The sequence below is a fragment of the Plectropomus leopardus genome, chromosome 9 (genome assembly GCF_008729295.1).
Source record: "Plectropomus leopardus isolate mb chromosome 9, YSFRI_Pleo_2.0, whole genome shotgun sequence".
Lineage (NCBI taxonomy): Eukaryota > Metazoa > Chordata > Actinopteri > Perciformes > Serranidae > Plectropomus > Plectropomus leopardus.
In genome coordinates, this window is record NC_056471.1 from 26,033,758 (window position 1) to 26,059,767 (window position 26,010).

At 40.9% G+C, this 26,010-nt stretch overlaps 1 protein-coding gene across 1 annotated transcript in view; it reads right to left on the reverse strand.

Moving 5' to 3' along the window:
- The window catches only part of slit3 (slit homolog 3 (Drosophila)), a 339,417-nt gene that overhangs the window by 24,543 nt on the left and 288,864 nt on the right, over positions 1 to 26,010 (reverse strand). Inside the window, exons 21-30 of the mRNA XM_042492991.1 lie at positions 25,325 to 25,393; positions 25,120 to 25,191; positions 22,827 to 22,898; positions 17,430 to 17,501; positions 17,267 to 17,349; positions 17,067 to 17,147; positions 14,338 to 14,462; positions 10,111 to 10,208; positions 3,617 to 3,756; positions 313 to 406 (exon numbers count right to left, since the gene is read on the reverse strand). Of these exons, the coding sequence (XP_042348925.1) occupies positions 313 to 406; positions 3,617 to 3,756; positions 10,111 to 10,208; positions 14,338 to 14,462; positions 17,067 to 17,147; positions 17,267 to 17,349; positions 17,430 to 17,501; positions 22,827 to 22,898; positions 25,120 to 25,191; positions 25,325 to 25,393 (906 nt within the window). The remainder of the gene's footprint in view (positions 1 to 312; positions 407 to 3,616; positions 3,757 to 10,110; positions 10,209 to 14,337; positions 14,463 to 17,066; positions 17,148 to 17,266; positions 17,350 to 17,429; positions 17,502 to 22,826; positions 22,899 to 25,119; positions 25,192 to 25,324; positions 25,394 to 26,010) is intronic.

The following is a 26,010-nucleotide window of genomic DNA, read 5'->3' on the forward strand; positions in this document are numbered from 1 at the left end:
TTCAGCCAGTATTCCAGGTGATAATATTAGCCCAGTGACTGCAAACCCTGAGATTAATTACATGTTTACTTGCAAATAAACAGCAGTTTCATGTGTTTTCAGTCTTTGTTTCTGCGTGTCTGTCTGCTTGTGTATTTGTCTAATCAGGAGCTGAAGTCCCAGGGCAGCGATGACCCTTCAGATTCTCCTTGTTTTCCCCAAAAGTCAGCTTTTAACATTTTGACCTCGCTGCTCCTGTCACTTTGTTGTCACTTTCAGTGATGTGACCTCTGACCCTTTTAAGTGCTGACCTCCTGCGAAGCTGTCACTCACCTGTAAAAGCGGCCAGTCTGGACACACTTTGAGTCGTGCTGACAGGGGTCGAAACCATGGAGACAGTGATCGACCACCTCGTCGCACAGGTCACCTGGTGACAAAGAGAGAAAGGAGATCAGAGCTCAATCAACAGGTGTGTGAGTGTGATCATCACGCCACCAACCACATAAGTAGATTCATTTTTCAGAGTATGAGCACAAACAGAGAAGAGCAACAGGAAGACAAAACACTGGAAAAATGTGAATGAAATGAAATGGGAGAGGGGGCCGGGTTTAACCTTTTCACATTTCCTCACTGTCTGCTTCAAATGACAGCGGAAAAGAAAGAAAAACAAGCAGTGGAAAGAGATAATTTATATATGTGCCTCTCTTGTCCGAGGCCTCAGATAATGTGCAGTAGAAGACTTCATGTCCACAGACAGGGAATAGCATTATCAGCTTTTTCTCAGAGCTGATGGAGAGGAGGGTTAATAGGCTGTGTAACAGTGGCTGTGGTCTACAGATGTACTCACACATGTGCACGCCCACAAACACACGCACGCATGCACGCACGTGCACACACACACACACACACACACACACACACACACACACACACAGAGGGTGAGAAGGGTTAACAGGCTGTGTAAAAGCAGAAGCTGAAGTTGGTCAGATGAAGGAAGAGGGGATTGAGAAAGGTCAAGAACATTTCCATCGTTCTCTGCCTGCTTTAATCTAATCCTGCTGCCTCACTCCCACCCTGTCTGTCTCCAACGCTCTTTTCTCAAGTCACTTTTAGACGATGTTGTTGTGCGCTACACTACACTCCTTCATCTGCTGGAAGAGACATCAGAAATTCTTTAAGATACAGTAAACGTGCACAAAACTGTGTGATATTGAAGCAGTTTTCAATCGACAAATCTACACCGGGAGCTTCCTCAGTAGGCTGTTTCACCTTTTGGTGACTCAGTTAAAGATGCTGCCATTAATCTACCAATGTGAAAATAGTATACACGCATGTAAGGAGTCCGAGAGTCACGGTGGGATTTGTTTTGCTTTCCCTTGCAATATGTTTTGCGTGACCTTGCAATAAATTTGCATTCTCTTGCCATATTTGTGCATTCACTTGCAACAGTTGCCTGCAGTGGTTATGGTAAAACAGCAGCTGTTGAGAGCAAACTTTCTAATTAAGTGCCAGAAACTTTAGAAATTAGCGTTTTATATATGTACTAGTACAGACCCGAGGATATGTGCACCGCAACTACATCAGCGGATGTGCGCACCACAACCTTGTACATACCACAGATGTATATATTATTGGAGACTTTACCAAATAAACAGGCTAAAAAAACTGCTTTGTCAGTCACTGTCTCTCTCATTCAAGCTGTAAATCCACTTTTGACGACTATGTGGGTTACAAAGGCAGAGCGGTGCTGTCAGTGTTTTCCAAACGGGCACGGGCAGTGGATAAATGAGACAAAGGGCTACGTCAGTCTCTACCTATGGCAATTCTCAATGTCCATGTGCAATTTCAGATTGGGCAACCCATTGAGGAGAAAAATGGATGCAGACAGACAGACGGACAGACGGCATTTTGTTGCAGTTGGCCTTAATAAGTGTTTTTGCAGCGCTGCTACACAAGTTACTGAGTACAATGCATATATGCTTCTGAATCACTTCAGCTTTGTGATTTTTGTCCCCAAACAAAGTGCACGTCAAAATATCTGAACTTCAAATTGTGAGTGTGTGTGGGCATCAGGCGACACCATGCATGGTAGCCACAGCCACCAGTGTCTGAATGTGTTTGTGTGGGTGGATGAAACATGTAGTGTAAAAGTACTTTAAGTACCTGGAAGACTTGACAGGTGCTATAGAAGTGCAAGTCAATGTACCATTTCACCTGGTTTCTGTATCTCACTATGTGCAATGTTGATCTTTTGTGGATCACCATCTTCAAGTCGAAATGTCCCCCTCACACACATTTTGGTCCATTTCAAGAATTTTAAACACTAATGGAATTTCATTAAAGTTTGCGGCATAGTCTCTGGAGAATTAAAGAATTAAAGGCACAGTTCACACAAAAATCAGAAGGTAAATGTATTTTTTGGCTCTTTGAGCACCACAAGGCAAGTGCCATATAATTCCATTGTATCAGAGAGAAGGCAAACATCTCTATGGCTGATATCTCCAAAACTCTGCAACTCACACCGAAATAATCTAGATAGATAAATAGCAATATAGGTAAAGTGACAATTTTGTATTTTTGATTTTGGTATGAACTACCTCTTTAACCCTTATGGTCTCTTGTGACTGTCTGACCATTTCCTGTTCTGCCAGTTTAAGGACATGTCAAAATTGCATATGTAATTCTTCGAGCTATACTCAGAATACAGCACATTCATTCCCATGTCCAATTTTAAAACCTGAAGTTCTCTGTTTGGGATGAAACTCCTCGGTTGTAGAAACTTTATATCAGCAGTTTAAAAGGTCTTTTGACCTTAAATCTTGATTTTTTTCCCCCTCTGGTGCAAATCTGACGTGACAGTCCTGGTTGCTGAGTTTGGAGAAAGCTGAGCGACTAGCAAAGGACTGTCCTCTTAATGTGACACCTGATGATTACGCCTCGGTTCACTGAGCTGAGTGGAGGTTCAGAGCCAGAGGAACCAGCTGTGTGTGTGTGTGTGTGTGTGTGTGTGTGTGTGTGTGTGTGTGTGTGCGTGTGTGTGCGTGCAACAGCTGTATGTGGTAAGGTGGCTGGCAGTGTGCGAGGCTGCTTTATGCCAACAACGATAATGACATGGTGCGTGTGCGGGTGAGTGTGTGTGTATATTGACTGAGATCCAGTGTCAAAGGGGACCAGCTGCGTGAGTGTGTGTGTGTGTGTGTGTGTGTTTTAGAGGACACTGTCACAGATAAAAAAAACTTAACTTCCCAGTCAGCAGTTCAGCTTCAACTTAGGTCTCTCCCTCTTTCTCTCTCTGCTTCTGCCCTTTATCGGACTTTCTTTACCCTTTTCCCTCGCTATGTTTATTTTCCCTTTCCCCTCTAGAACACACTCCGTCTTTGCCATCACTTCGTCATTCTTCCTCTCTCTCTCTCTCTGTCCTGTGTGACTCTTAGACCTCCGGTATGAGCAGTTTCAGGTCACTGCGGAGAGGCTGTCCATTACTTACTTACCATCCAGTAAAGTGGAAAATATGATTCTGTATGTGTGTGTGTGCAGTGGAGGGACTTGGTGACCCTCCGAGGCTCTCAGGGGGCTAAAAGTGAGGGTTTCAGGAAAATCTTAGTGTAGAAATCGACGTGTGTGTAGGTGTGTGTACCTGTGTAATTGGGGGGGCAGATGCAGGTGTAGTTGTTGACTCCGTCGACGCAGGTAGAGTTGTTCTCACAGTCGTTGTCTTCACAGTCGTCCGGGTTTATCTCACAACGTTGGCCCTCGAAACCTGGTGGACATGAGCAGCTACACACACACACACACACACACACACACACAATGCAGGTCATAAGATGGTGACTCGGCAGGATCTGAGCACACACTCCTGCTGCTGAAATGAAATCAATCAGCCAGATAAATCAGCTGCTCGACTTCACTTCCCCTTAAATTCCCCTATAAGAGCTTTAAAGAAAAACAATTTAATCTGTGTTCTGGAGGGTTTTCTTCCGTTCTGTGCCGGTTCTTACACGCCGCTGGAGCCATGGCAGATCTATATTTAGTGGTCCAACAAGAGACACCCTTTCATGCCTCATTTTATAACAGAAATGAAATTTTAACATATCTGTTCAAAGTTTAATCTAGCGCTGCCTCACATAAACCCTCTCTAGCTGTCTTATTGTGCACTAGAATTTAGAGAAAAGCAGTCGTCTCTTTTAATAGCAGGCCTTTGATTCATGACATCACTGTTGTACTTTCATTACTGAGCATCAAAAGGTGTATTTTTTTTTTTTTTGTCTATTTAACTATAAAACAAAACAAAACCACCCAGTGCTGATAATAAACAAGCTGAGATAAACTTTTTTTTTTAGTTTAATGCCACCACCTGGGCAACTCTGCAGGAATTATCAAAGTGTCCTCCTCCCCTCCGTTCATCCACCTCCCTCCTCTCCCTCTCTTTCCTCCCAACACCTTCGCATATTTTACTCTCTTCTCTTCTCTCCAGCTGCTGATCTCTCTCCCTCTTCCCACCCTTATCTCAGTACGGGTAACTCCTTATAATAGATCACACAAACTCAAAGAGACACTACTTTTGGGTAAACATCACACAACCACCCACCCGCACACAGTTTGATAAATCTGACCACAGCTGTTTTCAGCGGCTCGTTCTCTTTCACAACTCTCTCCTCTGTTCACTTAGTTCCTTCAGTGAGCCGAGTTACTTCTATTGGATGAAAAGCTTTTTGCAGCGAGGTCATCCCAAGTTGTAACCAGTGAAGTCGACATAGGAGTGCTAAAAACTGTAATTCCTTAAATGACCACTTGAGGCTGGCTACTAGAGCCAGTCAGTCCCCAGAGAGCCCCAAGTTAGAAAGTCTAATTTTACAGCAGATAATAAACATGTTTACAGCCTGGTATTATGAACGGCATTGATCTCTATAGCTAATTTTAACATTAATGAAAACTGTACAGGGGCTAAACCTATATATAACTTGTCTGTTTATATATATTTAAGACTTAAAGTTACATACAATTAATTAATTACACATTGAGTGATAAGTGGGGTGCCTTCTGTTGACAAGTTGCTATCACGGTGACAGTGGTGGCTTGGTAAGGTAACTATTACCATAAGCCCAGATTCAAAGAAAAGGTGAGAACGTGTGTAGCTGTAGCTGTCATTTAAGTGTGTTTTCAGTTCATAAAAGTCAACTGTAATGTTTAACTTGCCTAAAAAGTCTTATAATAGCATATTCCTAATTATCTGACCACTCAAAGCACTTTTTACACTACAGAGCAACATTCTTCCACACACAGGTGGCTGAGGCATTCATTCATACACAATCAGTAGGGGGAAATTTGGAGTTTTGTAAGTTGCCCAAGGATACTTGGACAAGTGGATCGGAAGAGCCAGAGATGGACCCGCCAATCTTCTAATAAATATACGACCCACTCTACCTCGGAGCCACAGCCGCCCCTCAGGAGTCTGAGTTCAGCTCTTGTGGTAAGCACATTTTGTTCAAGTGGTTTTCAGCCAGTTTTTCATGAGAAGTCCGCAGCTGGCTTTAGGATTAGCAAAATGCAAAAGTCGAGTTTTCACAATAGGGGTCAACAAACTAGTAAGTGACGTTACGGTGGCTAGGTCCATTATTTTATACAGACTTTCCGACACATTTAGCCAGAGGAGAGACTTTTCAGGACAAGTGTGCAACAGTTATCACACGCACGCGCGCATGCACGCACACACGTATTTTTAGGACACTGTACCCTCCGTCCTTCCCACTCCTCTTGCACCTGTAAATCTTATTCTATTTTTTGTATTCCTTTCATTTCACTCTCACTGACTCTTGTAATCTCATGTTGCTGCCTCACAGTCTTTTTCTCACGCTAACACTTATCTCACTCACTCTCTTTTCCCACACCATATAGGGTAAAGTCACTGGTTACCCCCTCCCTGTCCGCCTGCTGGTTTCAGAAAGCTGCATTTAAAACTGGGTTGAACAATTTTTGACCTGTGGAGGTCAGAAAGATATAGAATCAAACTAAGCCTCTGAGATACTATAAGTTTATTAAGCCGCAATGGATAACATATTAGCATCTTGTTGTTTACTTCTACACATTCAGCAAACCTGGAACGACATGGAATCATCTTTTTGCCAAACTAAAATCCACAAACACTTCAGCTGTGGTTTGGTCTCCATAACTAAGTGCTACAGAGCTGCAGCAATGGAAAATGGAAATGGAAAAACTTTCCATGCAACATGTAATTGGTTGTCTATTTGCATTAACTCAGATACAAAAGTACACCTGTCTCATCTGTCTCAATTACAAACCTGCCAAGAAGAGGCGCGCATGATTCGCTCTAGTTGAGACATACATTTACCCTTTTTTTATTGCACAAATAAAATATCAGTTTTGGGTGTGGCTACATTTATTTTTTAAGATTTTTTTATAGCTTTTGCCTTCAATTTACAGGACAGCTTGAGCCTGATGGGGGGAGAAGGAAAGGGGTCATGCAGCAAACAGCTGCAGGTTTGAGTTGAACCCGCTGCTGCTGCGGCGAGAACACAGCTGATGAACATGGGCGCTCTATGTGGCTACATTTTTAATTGGTTTAATTTTGTAAAATTGTTACATTAATAAGCTGCCTTTTGTGTGCATAAATGGCTTCAACAGAAAGGGAGTGAAGACAGAAAAAGAGAGAGGGAATCAGACTAATTATAAAAGAAAGAAGCAAGAACAGAAGAAGAAAAGATATTAAGTTTACACACAAGAAACACAGGACAAAGAAATACAAATGAGAAGAAGACTGCCGGCCCTGACAGGGTCAGAGAGCACTGTTCCTCCAATCACATCCCGGTCGTGACATTTAAAGGATATAGTTTGACAAATGGGTCCCTGCTAAGAACCGAGGCTAATTGGTTTTATTGCATATCCCCAACTGATTATATCACATGTTAAAATGTCAAAGGGGTCTGGCCTCCCACTTATTCTGTCTTCCTCTCTCTTGTTCTCTCTGTGTGTCTCAGAGGGCACCTGATCTACCTGTGTTGGTATTAACATTAAGAGAAGATCTGTAAAGGGTAAAGAGACCCCTAATAGCATTACCACGCGGGACGTTAAAGGCCAGACCCACATCAAAGTTTTACAAAGGGCAAAGGCCTTGTTAAGGGGCTAGAGGAAGAGACAAATCTGGTAAGATATTTATGACAATTGTTTCAATCAAAATGTCTGTTTGACACAAGTGTGGGACAAAGACAGACAGTGGTGACCTGTATGGGGCAAGGGTACACACACACTTATATTTGTGTGTGAATAGTTCACACCGTTTGTGTTATTGACTGACTTTGTTGCTTTAAAGGGTTAGATGGCATTTGTCAAAGTTGAACAATAACACAAACAAACTAACCAATTGTTGCCATGGAGGACCGTCAGCCGCCATGTGCAGCGAGGTAAAATCACTGTTTTTATCAAAGAAGAGAAAAAACGACTTTCACTTTCAGTTCTGTGCCCCATCTGAAATCGCTGTCTGAGAGCAAGGTAAAGCAGTGAAGGCATCTTAAATATAGCATAAACTTAAAATGATATTCTCAATGAGGATTCTCAGCCGTCAAGCTCATGGTAATTCTGAGTGCTATTTCTTCAGTGCAGTTCAAAGCTTTGACCTGAAGAAGCCGCTCAGATGAAACTCCAGCAAGTCCAGATGCCTACGATAGAGCACTTAGAATTAGAGTGACATCGATTTTTTTTTAGGTGGCTAAAATACGTCCTCCACAGCAGTACATTGTTCAACTTCCATGGCGGTAATTCTGCTGCCTTTTTTTGTTAAAATACACCAAATTAAAAACTCATACTACATCATACAATCTGTTTTTAATTAATCACATTTCAATATCTTTGATGGCATTTTAATTTGTGGTCTGCTGTTTCAGTTACATTTTGTCCCCTGGCATTATGTCCAAATCAAGCCTGGAGGTGTGAAAGGCAAGTTTGCGATCCTGTATGGGCTCCTTTCTGCACTCCCTCACCAGCTGCCACTGAGAGGCTCTCGACCCCCGGCGCCTCCAGGAGCTGCTCTGCAGCCAGGAGTCAAACTGTGATTGTGTTGGGCAGCTCCCAGGTGTGAATGTGTGAAGCTGTATGAATGTGAAACAGCAGTCGCTGGAAAGGAGCGAGCAAGTGCAGTAAGCTTTCCCCGGATAAAAATAGATGGAAAAAAAAGGGGTCAAGCACATAATACACTGTGGGTTATTTATGCTGTACATCAGCTTAAAATCCTAAATAGCAAAGTTTCTTATGGATGTGGTTTTAAAATGGTTAATTATGGAACTTCTGAAAGAATTTTTCCACAGTACATATATTTTGGAAATAATTATTTGTTCAACATTTGATTTGAGCACATGGATTGCAACATATGCTAAAACCTTTCACTGGACGGTTAATCGATCAGAATGGGACAGTCTGATACTGCTGGGTTGCTGCATGAATTTTCACTACAGAGGAATTAAAAATTCTGCACTATTAACTTGTGTGAAGGCTTAACATAAAAAGGAACAATGCTCTCTATACATTAACTTTCATGGGCCTGAACTGAAACACAAAACACACAGATTTACATTTACACTTGTGTGCTGACGATTATGCGAAAATTAAATGCTCCCATCCACAGATTCTCCTTTCTTTTAATTATTAATCATGCTCTAATTAATGATGAAATTTAAAAAATATCCATCAAATGCAGGTTATACTGTACTGCATGCTAATGTCTGAGGTCTTTTGTCCCATCAGCAGCTAGATTTTTAAACAAGTTGTCTTACTGCAATTCATATCACAGTGACATCTGCTGTATGTACTTATGTCTGTTGATTGTATTATATTATGATGCTGGTTGTGTATGACTTTAGTTGTGTCGACTACTGATGCAAACCAAACTGTCCCTCGGGAACAATAAAGACTTTCTAATCTAATCATGTGTGTTTAATCACAATATAGATAACACACATGTACATTATGGGAAAATAGTCTGCTGAACACAGTGTGTCGACGAATTACTGCAGAATCAGTTTAGACACACTGACAGAAGTTTAAAACATCCTTTTAAACGAGTGTAGAGGTCAGAGAGGGCACAAGGATTTAATGAGCTGCCCAAATGGGAGTTCCTCGCCTGAGAGGTCCCCTCTCTTCCTGTCTACCCCCCCCAACACATACACACTGGCAGGAAAACACATCATAAGGTCAAAGTGAGTTGTTATCTCGGGTAATGCGTCGTCCAGTGAAGACTGTCCACTCTAATCACGCTGTCTATATTTCTGGGGGCCGAGTAAAGTTAATTTTCTCTTTAGATGAGAATACAGGGTGAGGGTTTTAAAATGTCTGCGCTAATAATGTGGAGCGGCGGGGGAGAAAGGGCAATAAGATTTGACCCACAGTGTAAATGAATTCCCAAAGGACTTCTTCAAAACGCCATTTTCTTGTTTTATTCTTCTCACTCTTCTCCATGCTGTTCAAAAACTGAAATGGGTTTGTGGTTTGAAATACCAAACGAGCTGTATTGAAAACTGGGCAGATGGTTGGTTTCATAAACACCATCAAATGCAAACGCAATCCTTTTTCTAAAGTATTGAAAACTACAACATGTTTTAAATCATAACGTAAATCATATAATGATAATAATTACATAAGAGCAGTGATGTCTTTAGTCCTGGGAGTGCGAGCTTCAGCTCTAAATGTTTTCTAAATAGCCCAGGATGTAAATACATATTCTATATATATTTATCAAATATGAGAATAGGCCCTGCTAATAAAAAAACCCTGGCTCTAAGAATATGGCATTCAGTTCTTACTTGCACTTAAACAAATGTATTTAGTTACTTTCCCCCACCAAATTATACATTTATTTTTCCATCTCTGGTCACTATATTTTCAGTAATAGTATTTGTAAAGTATTCTGTACTCCTAATTAATAACAACTGCTAATCAGTTTTAAGGGTGAATAAGGTGCCAGAGTGCATATCCATTAAAAAAACAAAAAAAAAACCAAACAAACTGCAAGATCCTCCTGAACCCCCATACTGAAGTCTGGGCTGGGCCCCCAATGTCCAAAAATTAAAGAAATACCCTTATATAAGACATTCTAGGAAACACCAGATACTCAGATATTTGTACCTGAAGTGGTCTTCATGGCCGGGCTGAATGTGGCACGTTCCTCCGTTCGAGCAGGGGAAACTAATACAGGCATTGATTGGGATTTCACAGTTTTGACCCTGGAGGAGAGGACAAGGCAAAAAAAAAAAAAAGTTAATAATTGAACAATGGGTATCTAAATTCTAGAGATAATTTCACTATTCAAACAAAGTCAGTTTAAGTCCATGACTGCATTCAAATCACTTCACTACCAACTCCTATTTACACCATCACTCTGAATCAACAGCTTTTGGTGCATGAGATATTTCCTCCCTGTGGCTCACCTTTACGTTCTCCTCTCTGCCGCTGATCTTCATTTAAACCGACACACAACAAACAGTGGAGCTAATAAGCTATATGCTAATGGTGGGAAACAAAAAGCCTAACTGTTGGGTGCCCCCGCCGTGCAGAGATGAGAGGACTCTCTGGCACCGGCCTAACGACTGAGCGCAGTTGGCAGTGTTTCGGGGGTGGGAAGCTGTTGAGGGATCATGTTTTTGTCGTAACAATGAGAAAACTCCTGCTGGTTGGTTGTGTGTTCCCAGTGGAGAGAGGGGCGGTGGATCTTGTGAACCTTGCTGTGCATTACTGTATGGCTTCATATTGAGTTAGGCAGTCTGGTAAAGAAAGAGCTTGTTACTATTAACCCATTGGTGTCCACAGATTATAATGAGTATGATAGGAAAATGCCACATGTGTTCTGATTGGTCTAAAGTCTTGAAATCTGGTACGGACTAACAGTAGGAATCACCAGAGAACCACAACATCATACTGTCAAAATACTTTAGTCACAATTCAATATTACTGTGATTTTAAATGTTTGGTGATATGCTGAGTATCGCATGAAATATGTGGCAATTTATGACCCTTTTTAACTGCAAATAAGGAAAATGTTGTCAACTCATGTTTTATCTAATAAGTTTTCAGTCTGTTCATCTTACTTCAGTCATTTTTATTGCAGTAAAATCTATCTAAAAAACAAGTAATTGAATAACTCCAGCAGGTTACCAAGAGTTTAATTTGTATACCTGAAGAATGTATATGATCAAAGAGAGCAATGCTTTGTGTCTGTTTATCGATATCGTATAGCCACACAAAATATTGCAATACTTTGCTGTATCAATTTTTCCCCGCCCCTATTATGGACATACTTTGGGCAAGTATCTAAAAGTACAACTTTAATATTATTGGACCACATGAGAAATCACACTTTTATCAATTGTCAAGATTTTTCAAAAATGAGGAAAAATGCTACATTTTGTTTATTTAATGTCTTCTGTATTTATTTTTTACACAGCATATGTGTGCTTATATTTGATTTTTAACTTTTTCTTTTCATACTTCATTTAGTCTTTAGGCACATGAGAAAACAGTTCTTTCATAAAGTATTACGAAATATATATATTTAACTTTAGTTCCATGTGCTTTAAGACTACGTGATAAGAATATGATAAGAAAAACGTAAGTTTCAGCTAAACAATTTCACCGATTTTGATCATTTTCACAGATATTTGCTAAGCAATGCCAAGATAACACCTCCACCACATTCAGAATTTCAGTTACGGGCACAAATAGATAAAAAATATATTTAACAACGTTTGCAAACCCTTGAATTTCATTCTTTTTACTATCTTGCAGCATCAAATCATAATGTATCTGTCAGGTTTAATTTGTGGGAAACACTGACCACAATTGACGTGCAATTAACATTTTTTGACCTAGGATGTTGTCTGCAGGTGTTTTTCGACGAAAAACAAAGGTAGAGCAGACAGTTTTTTGTAATTTCCTTTTCGGCTTTGGGATCTTTTTCAATATTTTAGTTGTGGTGAAAGAAAACAGCCTGCAGAAAGATAGAGGCTATTCTGGTTGGTTGATCTAAAAATACAGCAATTTCTTAACCAACTGCAGTTTTTCCTACGCTTTCATTATTTTTATTTTTATTTCTCCCTCCTTCATTTGTGTGTACAGTGCAATATGCAAAAATGTCCACAGAAACAGTGTGTACGGCACAGCCTAGCGCCTTGATTCATTGCTCTTCTCACCACACACCTGTTTTCTAAATAAACAGCTTTTACTCTGAACTATATCATGTATCAGAGTGCTACACACACACACACACACACACACACACACACACACACACACACACACACTTTTTCTCCACATCGAGCCCTGAGGCTGTAGTTTTAATTTCAAACCGCCAAACCTTTGGCCGCCAACACACCCACTTCCTCTGATCAAAGTGGAGAAGCGGACGTTTATTCTTGTTTTCCTTCTCCATCCATCTTCATTATTCCTCCTCTCTTTTCTTTCTTTCTTACTGAAGATCTTTGTTCACTCTCTCTTTCTTTTTACCTCTCTCTCTCTCTCTCTCTCTCCCTATTCCTTTCTTTCAGATGTTTTCATTTCCATTTCTCTCACAACATTTGCACCTTTACAATATCTCTTTTCTTATATATCTAACTGTGTCACTCTAAGTTTCCCTCCCTTCTTCCTCTCGCTTTCTCTTCGCCCTCCTTTGTTCTCTGCTGCTCCTTCTTTGATTCCTCCAACACATTTTAATTAATGTTGTCCCAGTGGACACAGAAAGGAAAACATACACACACACACACACACGTGCACACACACACACACATACACACACACACACACACACACACACATACACACATACACACACCCTGTTTCCCAGTCTGTGACCTTGGCAAGTGATGTTTTAATTAAAAGCAAGACTAAGGCTTTGTCCTCCTGTAAAAGCCCAAAGGTTATGAGGTGTGTGTGTACACATGAGGCCATGAGTGTATCTTTAAACTGCTCACATACACACACACACAAGCAGAAGCACCCACAGAGGCTTGAACCCACTGATCCCTACACACACACACACATGCAAACACAGTGACTGGTAATCCATCATGGACGCATACAAACATGAGTCCACACACACAGACACACACGCACGCACGCACGCACGCACGCACACACACACACACACTACAAATTGCCCCTTCACTAGTAGATTTGCATGTCTTCGCTAACGCAGGGGTCTTGACAATTATTACACCCTTCGTCTTCTGATCAGTCAATACTCCAAGTGCAGCCAGCTGCAGTCATCATTTCTCTATTGACGAACAGGTGGATACATTATGCATGCAAGGCCGCGGCTAAGCCTGATAATACTGCTAATACCAGCAGATTATGCAGCAAGGCTATCCATCTAGGATACTGTTCACTCATACAGCCAATTCCATGAATCGGGCAGCAAAAGTAACATTTTTTTGAGTGCCGTGCGACACCCAGATTTTATAATTCACGAGCTTTAGAATACAGAGGATCGACTAAATAATGGTCTTTTGGACTGTAGCTGGTAGCGATCAGGAGATAGAGCATAGCATTTATATTGTCAAGGTTCAGGATTGATTTGTACTGCTTCCACACCCGATAAAGTATTTTTTGATGAGCCACTTTTTGGATGCCCCTGACATTTCATAGAGGATGAAAGAGGTGATGGAAGAGGTGAGGAACTTCATTAGTCTGGTACGGCACAGTGCATTCTGGTAGTTGTAGGCTATCTACCTTTTGAGCATAAGCCAACATCACAGCCTGTTTTCTCCATTTTCTCTTTCCATGCAGCAACAATTTCTAAAGTATTTCTGTTTTTCTGCTGCAGAGAGCCTATTTTTATGTGAGGACTCTATTTGTATAAGTGAAATACCCCTTTAACCCTTTAAAACATCAACACATTGATTTCTTCCAAAAACATTAAAAGAAGGCAACAAGCAACTTAACAAGAAATGGCGCAAAAGGTAAGGCAAAAGACATTTGTCAAAAGTTACAAGTAAATTACATGTGAGTAGGCAAAAAATGACCTTGAAGAAGTGCTGGAACTTTTTTTTCTGTACTATAGTTTTAAATATACAATTATAAGAATTATAAATGTAGTTTTCTGGACATTTTTCCCTAATTATTTTGGATAATAACTGCAGCCAGCTAATTGTCCAGTCATTTCCTTGTCTCCTTTAACTATTTTTTTGCAGTTTATGAGACATTTCTTGCAAAGTTACTCATTATGTTTTTCCCCATGTTTTGGAAAGAAAGATTTAAATTCAGGTGAAGGGTGTCTGAATGCAGCACAAGGAAACCGTTGTTGATCCAGGTGTTAAAGGGTTAACGATACCCCACCACCTGCCTGTATCTAGAGTGTCTCACCTTGAATCCATAGGGACATGTGCAGTGGTAGGATCCAGTAGCATCGGAGACACAGGTGCCATTGTTCTGGCAGGGTGCTGCCAGGCAGGGGGCGCACTTTGACATCAGGCTGATATCTACTGGACCTGAGAGGGATAACAAACAGAAGCAGATGAAAGGAGTAAAGAGGAGGAGGGGAGAGCAGGGATGAAGATAAGGAGGTAGAAATGGAGCAAAGTAAAGTGTCAAAGGCAGAGACGTACATATTTAGTCACGATGTGCTAAAAGGCGCTCCCACAGACTTCATTTAATGGATGGTGTGCTGAGAAAAGGCTTTACGGGATAAGAAAAGTAAGAGCTTAGCAGGGCAATAAATGTGATTTGTCTCAGAGGCCGGGGCACGTAGAAGCAAGAGGAAGAGGAAGAGCGTTTTTGATTCAGTGTGATGATGTAACAAGAGTGTGATCTCAGCACCTGAGTCACAGTCCACTTTTTACTTTTCTGCTCCAACACTTCTTCTTACATACATGCACAGCAACTTTGCCACTGTGTTAAAGTTTCTTTGTAAATGCAGAATCATAGTTTTCAAGATGGACTTTTTCCTGTGTGTAAAAAGTCTACTTTAAAAGTCTTTCCCCTCTGGTCTGATACCGGGGGAGCCCTGCGGCAGGTAATGTTAGAGGCCAGTTTCTGCTGTAGTCGGTTCTGTATGACTAGAATACAGCTGAGGGGACTGAGGTGTTTGTTGTTGCGCATTCTTTATCGATGAACAGAGGCAATCCTCCTGTAGAAAACAACACGCTGTATCACTGGCCGAGCTGAACCAACAACACAAACAACCTCACACACAGAGCAACAGTCCTTGATACATAAAGGCTTGATTGTCTGGTGCAAGTTAGTTTTCAGAAAGGTAACAACTCTTCAACAACTGCTGTATTTACACAAACACCTTGAGGTAACTCAGAGTGGCTCACTCAGAATAATATGATTCGCGTTAAAGCCTTCCTCTCTTATTCTCAGCTGGTTGTTGCCTCCGAGCCTGAAAAAGTATCTGAAGTGTGTTCAATTTCTCAATAAACTTAACTTCTTTTAAAAGAGACAATCTCATTTAGTCCTCTGAAGTGGTGGAGAGGCTACACAGTAGACCCTGGCGTAAATAACAGACGTTTAATTTCTTCCATACTGCTGGAGCCACTCCCAGCATGCACTGGGTGAGAAGCAGGGTACACCTATAGAAATAAATGAGTGGAACAAGCATTCACATTCAAATAAACATAGCAGGTGTGGATGTATAAAGAGACCTGGAAACTGCGATGGAGGCGGGACCCATTCCATCTATGAAAGGTGCTCAGTGGCGCAAAAAGTGAAAAAAAGCTCTTTTTCCTTAATATGATATTACCCGGAAAATCTGCGCTGCCTCTGCATCAGCCGGTTGAGACAGCTACTTCTGGTTTAGCGCTCCAATAACTGAGTTAGACTTGTGGGTCTTCTAGACCTTCCAAATGTTACTGAACAAAACTGATTAAACCCTGAAGGGAAACATCTCATTTTAGGGGGGTTGTCACACTCAAAAAATGTATCTACAGACATCTCATTTGTCACGTAAGCCTATGGGAAAAATTTGTTGTCATCATACCAAATAACAACCATCACCACTTTCTCTTATACTACTAAAATGACCACAGCAATCACTACAGTATCCGTTCTGTTCATTCTATTTCTATGGGTAACAAAGACAAAAAGAGACGGAAACACACTCAAGCTCACTCTGAGACCAAAGGGAAACTTAAAGTTTGTGATTTTCATAATGGACTGCCCCAAAGACTTCTTGGTGTTAGCTAGCTACTGGTCTAAAATGTCCAAAATCATGTAAATATAAAACCATTGGCAGCCCTCTTCTTTCGAGTTACCCTGAGACTGGATAAAAGTACAACTATTGGCCAGCAGACTGCCTAAAGACAAAACCCAGAGCAAAGGAAGGGAAGTAAATCTGTGTGATTTACCTCCCTTCCTCTGGTCTGGCTTCTCTGCTGGAACGCTACAAGGTCAAGAATAAATTACAATCTAAACAAGTAAAAGGATCAAACTTCTTGGCTGAGATAATATGACCGAAATGGATCAGACAACTGCTTAGTTACTTTAGAAAGAGTCATAACACAGAACTGATTCACTCTGTATACAGCAGCGGACACTGACGTGATTTCTACTGCCACTAACCCCTGTTTAAATCACCTCTCTGTGTATTTATCTGACTGAATCTAGGGATTAATCCAGAGCTAAAACAGGTCAACAGTAGGCAGGTTTCCATTAACCCTCAAATTGCGCAAATTGAAATGATAAAATATGCCTAATGGAAACATGTCTGTTTCGACAGAAACGCCCATTTATCGCAAAAAAGTTTCTCCGCTCACATGAGGTGGAATGTCAGGTGATTCTAGAAAGCCACAATTTCACAAAACTGAAATGGAAACACTTTTTTGGCTTTGACAGGTCACATGATGCTATGGCTTTGTCGGCAGGAGCTAGATCCCTCGGACATGATGCAGCAGGTGCTACAAGAGCTGTTACTGCATCGCATAACTCTTCAAAAGTTGAGCGGTTCGTCTCGAAGTTTTAAATCCACAATTCCTTGTGGACTATCACCTCCCTGAAATCCCTGATACGTGGCCTTTTGCATGTATAAGGGGCTTGCCTTTCAATTATCGCTCGCATAACACGCCCATGTGCAGAATTAAGAGGAGACTGTTTACCTTTACACTGAAATCTGTTGAGTGGTGTGGTGAGCAGGAGCCTGTCAGCCATGTCAGGAGGTCCAGTACAGCGAGCGATGCCTACACAAAAACAACAGCGTACTCTGCAACTCTCTTCTACACAGTGTGACATGTACATAAAAGAAAATGCAATATTTTGGTTACAGGTATTTAAAAAAACACGTTGATGGTGATCTTACCAGGCTCTTTGAAGCCGGCTTTAACCCACTGAGAGAGCCAGCGCAGGTCACAGTTACAGTACAGAGGGTTGGCACCAAGAGCCCTAAACACACACACAATTCAAAGAATAATCCACGACAAAGACACTTGTAAACACCAACAGATGAATGAGGCTGCACTTACAGGTGTGACAGAGAGGTGAGGTGGTTGAAAGCTCCTTCTGGTATAGTTGAAAGGTCGTTACCATGTAGAGTGCTGAAGGAGAGAGAGAGAATATGAATATTAAACACAAAACTAACCTTGTTACATATTCAAGAGTCACTTTTTGACCCCTTGTTAATTTTAATTTGTAGTTTAATTAATTTGATTAAGTATTCTTTATAATCATATTTTTGCAGTGAGGAGAATAATGTGAAACTGCATTTTGACCTTTGACTTTAACCCACAGTGCTGCTTTTTCTTACTGCTGCTTACACTCATACTGTGCACATAGACTGCATAAAAATAATGGACGTTGTCACCAACCATTTGTTTGTGAACTCCAGCTCTGAAGCGTCAAGACTGGCATTTTGGTTGTCACCATCTCGGATTTTTGAAGCCAGAAATAAGTGTATTTGGACAAAAGGGGGAAACTGTGGAAGAGCGAGCGGTGGCTCAGACTCATAGACTGTGGTGACGCCTCGCAGACAGTCTGTCACTCAAGCGGCCCTTCCTTTAATTAACTTTAAGCCTTAATACAATTTTAATCGGTGAGTTAAATAAAAATTCAGCCCCATACAGCTGTAATGAATTAATTTCTTTTGAATCAGGTTGTAAATTAAGATTACTTTTGATGTAAAATTGGGCATTTTATCATGGGGGTTTAAGGGGATGGACTTGTTTTTGGAGTCAAATGGCCATTTGAGAACCGTCAGTCATGCCAGTCTTCATGCTTGTACTAGGACTAACGCCATGTTCACACTAGAGGCAGAAGTGCCCGATATGTCAAAGACCCTGCAGCCGCCTGTCAGCAGTTATCTGGCCATTCATGCATATTTCGTCATTTATCATGATCAGATCATTTATGTCATATGTAAAACAGACTTTATGTCGTTCATTATATACTATCAGTGTGTTTTCCAGCCAGATTCACTTATGGTTTGTGGAAAAAATAGACCACGCGAAAAAACTATTGCTGCAGATTGCAAGCTAGCGACGAAGGTTGGAGTCGCTGCGTGTCCAGTATGAAAGGATGCCGGCTGCACTGCATCATAAACTGTCATGCTTCCCAGCGCTTCTGCATCAAGTGTGAAACCTGCTTAATGCTGCAACTATGACTTCTACTACTGCTGTACTGAACAACTACTGAGGCGTCATTTAGGTAAGACCGCGCTGTGTTGTCCACTCTGGTTGTCAGTCAACACAGATCCAAATGACCTGGCATGGGTTAACAGATCCCAATGAACTACCTTCACAATGTAAACTTTATCTATTTTGGACTGAGTGCATATACTTTTGTAATAGACATAAACGCGTACCTCACAAGAGGGCGCCCCCGTCCCAAACAGCAAGACATCTTCACATTTTTTACATTTAGAACAAAATGGTGAAGCTGTGTTTAAGGCTTACCCATCGATGACACACTTATGACTAATTTTACAATGAATATCTAAATAAACCTGCTGCCTCACAGCCATCATATCAGAAGTAAATGGAACTGACAGCCAAGCTGCCTAGTGCCAAATTTTCAGCAAACTAATACACCACCCCTGACTAGCTGCATGCTAAATTATTTAAATTATTTCTGGTTCCTCAGCTGCAGACACACCATCATCCCCTTCTATAATGGAAAATAAATAAAATATTTATGAAAGAAAAACACAAAATAAACAGAAAGCTTATTTTCATCGTCAGGCAATAAAGCTTGTCCTGGTCTCTGAGTGGAATATAAACTGTCTCATATGGTCATCAGGCAGGCTCTGGTGTGTGTGTGTGTGTGTGTGTGTGTGTGTGTGTGTGTGTGTGTGTGTGTGTGTGTGTGTGCATGAGAAAAAAAATCTCTGTGTCAAAGGGACAAACTGCAGGCTGTGATGTGTATCGGTGTGAGCATGTGCATTTCTGTTTTGTGCCTTTGGGTTTTTGTGCATGTGTTTGTGCACGTAGATGTGTATGTGTGTGTCAGAAACTTTTATCTCCAAGGGCTCAGAGACTGTAGAGTGTGTGTGTGTCCTTTGTGTCTCGCCATTTGAGTGTGTTGCCTGCTGGATATAAGTTCACATTCCATTAGAGCGAAGGGCTGTAGCAGGGGACAGCTATCAAACCACCACTATTGGAAAAGTGTGCGTGTTTGTGTACGTGTGTGTGTGTGTGTGTGTGTGTGTGTGTGTGTTTGTGTGCATAATTCAGTTTGTGCATGTTCAGGTCAGTGTGTACTTGAGTGTGTAGCTGTGCATGCAAGTGTACAAGTGTGTGTGCTGAACGTCTGTGGATCCATGCAACTTTTGTGCATCACTGTGTGTGTGTATGTGTGTTTGTGCATCTATGTACGGTGGTCTAACAGCCCCCGCGTAAGGCTGGCCCAGAGGGGGTTGTGGGTAATGAGGAAGTGACAGTGATGGCTGCCTGGCAACCAGTTGCTATGCGGGGGCAGAGAGGGATCAGTCCCCACGGCAACATCAACTAAAATGAAAGGAAGAAAGGAGGGAGGAAACAAAAAAAGGCAATAACTAAACTTCTGCAAGGTGAAACCCTCATAAGAGAAACAGTCGATACATAGAGAACAGGCCAGAGACAAAGCTGACTTCTCAGAGGGAGAAACACTGACTTTTCTCTTTTTAACAAACTGTGGTGGCCAAAGTCCAGGAAGAAATGTCTCCAGAGAATAAGACAAGGTAAAAATATCAGAACTCCAATCATTATTTCATGTTGATAAGACTTACTTTGAACTATACTTCCAATTGCCAGAAAAAATAACGGTATTGTACGTTTCTGCAAACCATGGACAAATTATATTTGCAAGTATGTGCAAGTATGTAGCAGATAAGTTGAAACTTTAAATTTGGTCAACATTTGGCTAATACTTCATTATTGTTAGGAAAATAACCTGCTTTGGCTAAAAATACCTAGTTTGTGGTGCACAATCCTGGCAGGAAATGCTGCAATGTCTCAGGAAGAAACAACGGATTTTTGTGCCACTATTGCAGCAAGGAAAGCAACGATGTCCCTATAAAATAATGAACCACTTTAAGAGCCAATATCCTGGCAGGAAATGCTGCAGTATTTCTTTAAAAAAACAACCGCTTTTCATGCCACAATCCTGGCAAGGAAAGGTGCAATGTCTCAGCAAAAAACTACAGCTTTTCATGCAAACAAAGCAGCTGGAATCACAGCAATGACTTGCAAATCATACAGGTTTAGCTGTTTGCTGGTCTCAGACAGTGGTCTGCAGAGGTCTACAGCTTGACAGGCGTATCGCCTCAGTGGCACCCCCCCCCCCACCTTCAGATGTTAATTCAGCTCATATACACACTTTCGAGATGTTATAATATGTATGAAATGTGCAAATGTAAAGTAACTGTGATTTGCAGAAGCAAAAAATGCCAACATTTTCTTCTGCCGACTGGGCGTGGTAGCCAGTTTGTCATGAATGTAAAATTCTACCAATAGATCATTATCTTCTGAATTTTGAGCCAAAAGTATCGCCTACATAGGTTAGGATTATCAGCCTTAAGACTATGATAACCATTCAATACGATCCGATCCGATACGATACGATATACTTTATTGTCCACGATTGTCACACCATGACATTAAAAAACACATTTAAAATGGGATTTGCGCAAGTTTTCATTTTCAGATAGATAAGCTGAGGGACTTCTATCTTTGTGCAGCAGGCTGAGGATAGCGACATCGTCAGAAAATTTAAAAACATATATTTGCATATATTTATGACTTAATTTGCACACAAAAAAACAACACTGTACCATTGTAACCACATCAAGAGCTTTAAGACTTTTCCACTTCAATGTGAAGAGAAGAAGTTGTTATAAAAATCCCTTTCAGCATACTTACACTATTTATTAAAGGAAAAACTAACATTTTCTCCTCAATAAAAAGCATCAGGGATTACGGACAATATAGTCTTTTTACTTTTGCGAGCCAATAGCTTTTGCAACGACAAGGATGATTAAATAAAAAATGGGCAAAATAAATAAAATATATTTCTTTCATTTACCTCTGGTATTTCTTTTGTGACTTGTATAACAAATAATCCTGGTGTGAATTATCCAGGGTAAAAGACACTGTCAGAAAAACATGCTGCTATTGAATTTTTAAAAGTCTAATTTTCTGTTCATCATCAATAGAGAAATTCCATTCACCTCCATCAGACTGGGGCTAAGGTGCAAATTGCAGAAGCAGATATAAGTTGAAAGTATGAGTTTAGTAAAATAACACCAGACATGTTCTGATACCAGTTTTTCCAAACTGATACCGATTCCAAGGCTTGAACTTCTGTATTGGCCGGTACTGAGTGCCAATGTGATACCACTGCGTATAAATAAATAAATACATAAATAAATAAAATTGCCAAATTGCTGACATTGTTAAACGGCTAACATTACACTATTTACCAAAAATCAATTCATCTTGGCCACTCAAAAATGGCAGTTACCAGTGGCTGCACAGTGTAACTCTTTGTGTGGACTTTACAGCAGCAAAAGAAGAATTAACTCCCAGGAAAACTGCCATTTTAAGTATGTGTCAAACTACTATAATGTTTATTTAAAAAATTAAATGTAATCATACTTGTGCATAGACTCGCCTACCCAACAATACCCAATCCAGCATTTTAGGCAGTATCAAAAGCATTTCCAATTCTGGTTTTGTATCAGAAGAACTCTTCTTAACACCCTCTGAAAATCTTGTTTTTGCTGACCTTCACTTATTTACTTCCTCACCTTGCTGCAGTGATGCACAGGCGTACTGCAGGACCCCGTGAAGTCACTGCTGGGTGGTAACTAACATTTTAAAACGCTACATATGGCACGTAGAAGACCCAGAGTGAATCTGCCGTCACTGGAGGTGTGCGTCTCTGCTCGTATGTGTGTGAGAGGAGGGTCAGACAACGATGTTCATGTGTACATTGTGCATGTGCGCGCGTCAGATTGTGAGACAGAGGGTGGACAACCAGATGGATGACTGAGAGAAACAGAGGCTGGAGGTCGATTCATCAAACACAACACTGGGCGGAGAGAGAGAGAGAGAGAGAGAGAGGGAGAGACAGAGAGAGGATGGATGGAGGAGAGACAGCGAGAGACAGAGTGAAGGGACACACAAGGGGACAGAGAGGCCAGAGCATGCAGATAGCGAGGGAGTATTAAAGAGGAGATGAGAGATTGTCACTTTTATCTTTTTTAGTACCCTGAAACAACAAATGATCGGGTGGCTGTGACTCATTTTGTGACTGGGTCTTAACGTGGCACTCGGCCCTGGCACCAGGGGAGTGATTAAACTTTGATTTAGATCTGTACTACAACTAGCGAAGGGGCGTGTTGAATATTGAATCCACTGCGGCACTTAAAGATGAAGCTTGCTACTCACAGCAGGCGAAGTGACTTGAGTCCGTCGAAGGCATGGACCGGGATGCAGCGGATCTGGTTGTAACTCAGGATGCTGGAAGACAGAGGACATGTGCAAGGTCACAAGACTTGGTTTATGGTTCTGGATGCAGTTGTTGTTTTTTTACAGTATTATTTTCCTAGTGTTCTCTTGTCTCTCTGACTATATCCCTGAATACATAAAAATTAATGTAGAGGGAGTCATATAAAGGCATAAAGAAGAGAAGACACGAGAGATGACGCAGCACATTTGGCTGATATAATAACTTAGCAACGAAGCCGGAGCCACCATGGGTTAAGCAAAGGGAAATAAACAAGAAGGCCACATTTCAAATAAAGTAAAAAAAGTAGCCAAAAACTTGCCAGAGGCAAAGCTGAGCCTCTCACACCAGGGGTATTTTTCCCTCTTTTAAAACTAAGAAAAACTAAAATTTAGTTTAGTAATGAATGAAGGTGAATGACACATTTAAAGACAGAATTCTGATCAGGGTAAAATGAGATAAAGTTGGGCTTTTTAGTGCGCCATCACTGTTTAAACATAATTAAGTCGGATAATCGCTGTCTGATCATCTCCAAGACAACAGTAGCCAAAAACACTGGTTCACAGCATCTATAGCGTCTGTGTTGTGACATAATCCCCAGTGAAACACAATATTATCTTTTTCTTTCTTTCTTTCCTTTATTTATTTTTACTTATTTTACCTTTTACTTATTTCTTTTAACTTATTTCCTTTTACTTGTGGTTTAATTGCTTTATTGCTTCTGTTTATGTTGTTTTGGGTCTATTTCTTTGTATTACTTTATGTTTGCGTGGGGCATCTTGCATTATTTGTCCTCTGGTTTTAATTTTATTCTAACTCTACTCTAGTTTCTTCTGCACTCGTTTTCAATAGGACTGTTTGGCTTTCTGTTGTTGTTTGGCCATCTGTGAATCCCATTTATGATTTGCTCTGTTTGCCAAAGTACTTTGTAGGCTCTGTTTTGAAAGGCACTACATAAATAAAGTTATTATTATTAATATTTGAAGGGCATAAAGTGACAAGAGGGATTTAAATCAAATTCTTCCTGTTTGATTGGACGGCTAAAAAGTGATCTGACGTGCAATACGGAGCTACAAAAGACTTTTGGCTTTACACACCTCGCCAGCAGTCAAATCATAAACTCTTTATAAAAATGGATGTCGTGACACTTCCCCAAAAGTGAAGCCAAAACATCTTGATCGCCCCCTGGTGACTGGCTGCGGTTTATCATAAAGCTGCCCTCTCCATGTAAGTGAATGGGACATTTGCCAAACTAAGGGTTAAGTTATGTTTAATCATGGTTCTGGACTATCATGAGATCTAAAGGTGTGGAAGAAATAGGAAAAACCAAAAATTCTTTCTCATCTCCAACGTCTGGTTACTAACTGGCGTAGGAGTTACAGCAAGGATCCTAACAGCCAATAAATCAACAGATTAAGAAAATCCAATGTGGAAAAAGAAACACTCTCCTCCACCTATACCTCTTTAACTCTTGGCGAGGTGTGCTTGAGCGAGCATTTAACTCAGCAAGTGTTCCACTGATGCTATCTGCGGGCTAACAGTAGAAGCCTGTGGTCGAGCTGGGCAGCTCCCAGGTGTGAATGAGTGCAACTCTATGAAATATAAAACGGGGTGGTGCTGGAAAGGAGAAAATGTACTTTCCCTGGACTCACAAAATCCACTTGTTGATGTAAAATCTGAGTGATAGATAAGAGAGATTAGCTAAAGGCAAAAAAGAGACAATACAAGGAATTTGTATGTAAGATAGAGTGGCAGTAAAGAGTTGAAGAGACGGGAATTTAATGGGCAGATTATAATCCAACCGATTTGTTGAGTGAGTGATGGAGAAGTGAAGGACTGAAATGAGAACTTTTAGAAAGGAATATGAAGATAGGAAAGCAAAACGTATGTGTAAAGAGGAAGATGATACAAGAAAAGCTTGAAATGAGATATGGGAGAGGAGAGAAGGGGAGCGAAGCAGTATTTGGGGTGAAAGGAGGACAGAGGTGGAAAAACTGGAAAGAATGGAGTAAGAAAAATGAAATGACAGAGGGGAGAGTAAGATGAAAATACAGAAAAAAGAAGAAAAAAGAAAAATATGAAGAAAGGAGGAGAGAAGAGGGCGATTAATCAAAGTTAAGAGAAGAAAACACTGATTTATCTTGCAGCTTTTAACCTCACACACCCTCAACCCATCAAGATATGGGCGGGGGGGTGTAATCATGACTAGGTGTGTGCGTTGCCATGGTAACTCACAGTGTGGCTAGTTGAGTCATGTTGCTGAAGGTGAAGGGGGCCAGTGTGCTGATGCTGTTGTTGCTTAGGTCCCTGTGTCGATACAAGCGTACAGTTAATGCACACAGACAAACAAACACACACATGAACAGATGCATGTTATGTATCTAAGCGGTCTGCATCAGGATCTGTGTGTTCTGTTCAAGGTCATGTATGCGGTACATACACCAGTGACAGCTGCTTCAGGCCTGCCAGCTCCTTGGGCACAGATGTCAGCATATTACCCTCCAAGTACCTGCAAGGGAAGGTGCATCATTAATGTAGGATGTATTACATGAGTATACATATTTATACACAAAAATACACCTGAGGGCGTGAGAAATTGTAATATAGCACATAAAAGTTTGAGTTTTGCAACTTCTGACATATTACTGCAGGAGAGGGAGGATGTGAACGGCAGATAAGAGGAGTCGGGGATGAGTTCAGGCTGTTGGTGTGAAGAGGAATGAGGCATAGTATCTCAAAACTACCATTATAAAATCACATTTAGCACAGGAGCATAGTGTCTTTGTTTATTCAGCTGTACGCTGTATGAATGTGATCAGCTAAACTAAACAGACTAAAAATAAAATGAATAGTTCTGATTTGGAAAATACTTCTATTTCCTTTTTCCAAGACTTAGATGAGAAAAAGATCGATACCACTCATCTACAGCTGAGCTGGAGCCCAGTGGCATTTTAGCTTAGCTTAGCATAGCATACAGGCTGGAAGCAGATCTATAGTGTGGCTCTCTTCAAAGTTCAAAACAAAAGTTTATCCATCCACTCGCCCACCACCTCTGTGCAGGAGCTGCGATGGTTGCCCGGCAACCTCACAGTGACCACAAGACACCTCTGGCTGTTGTTGGTCAAA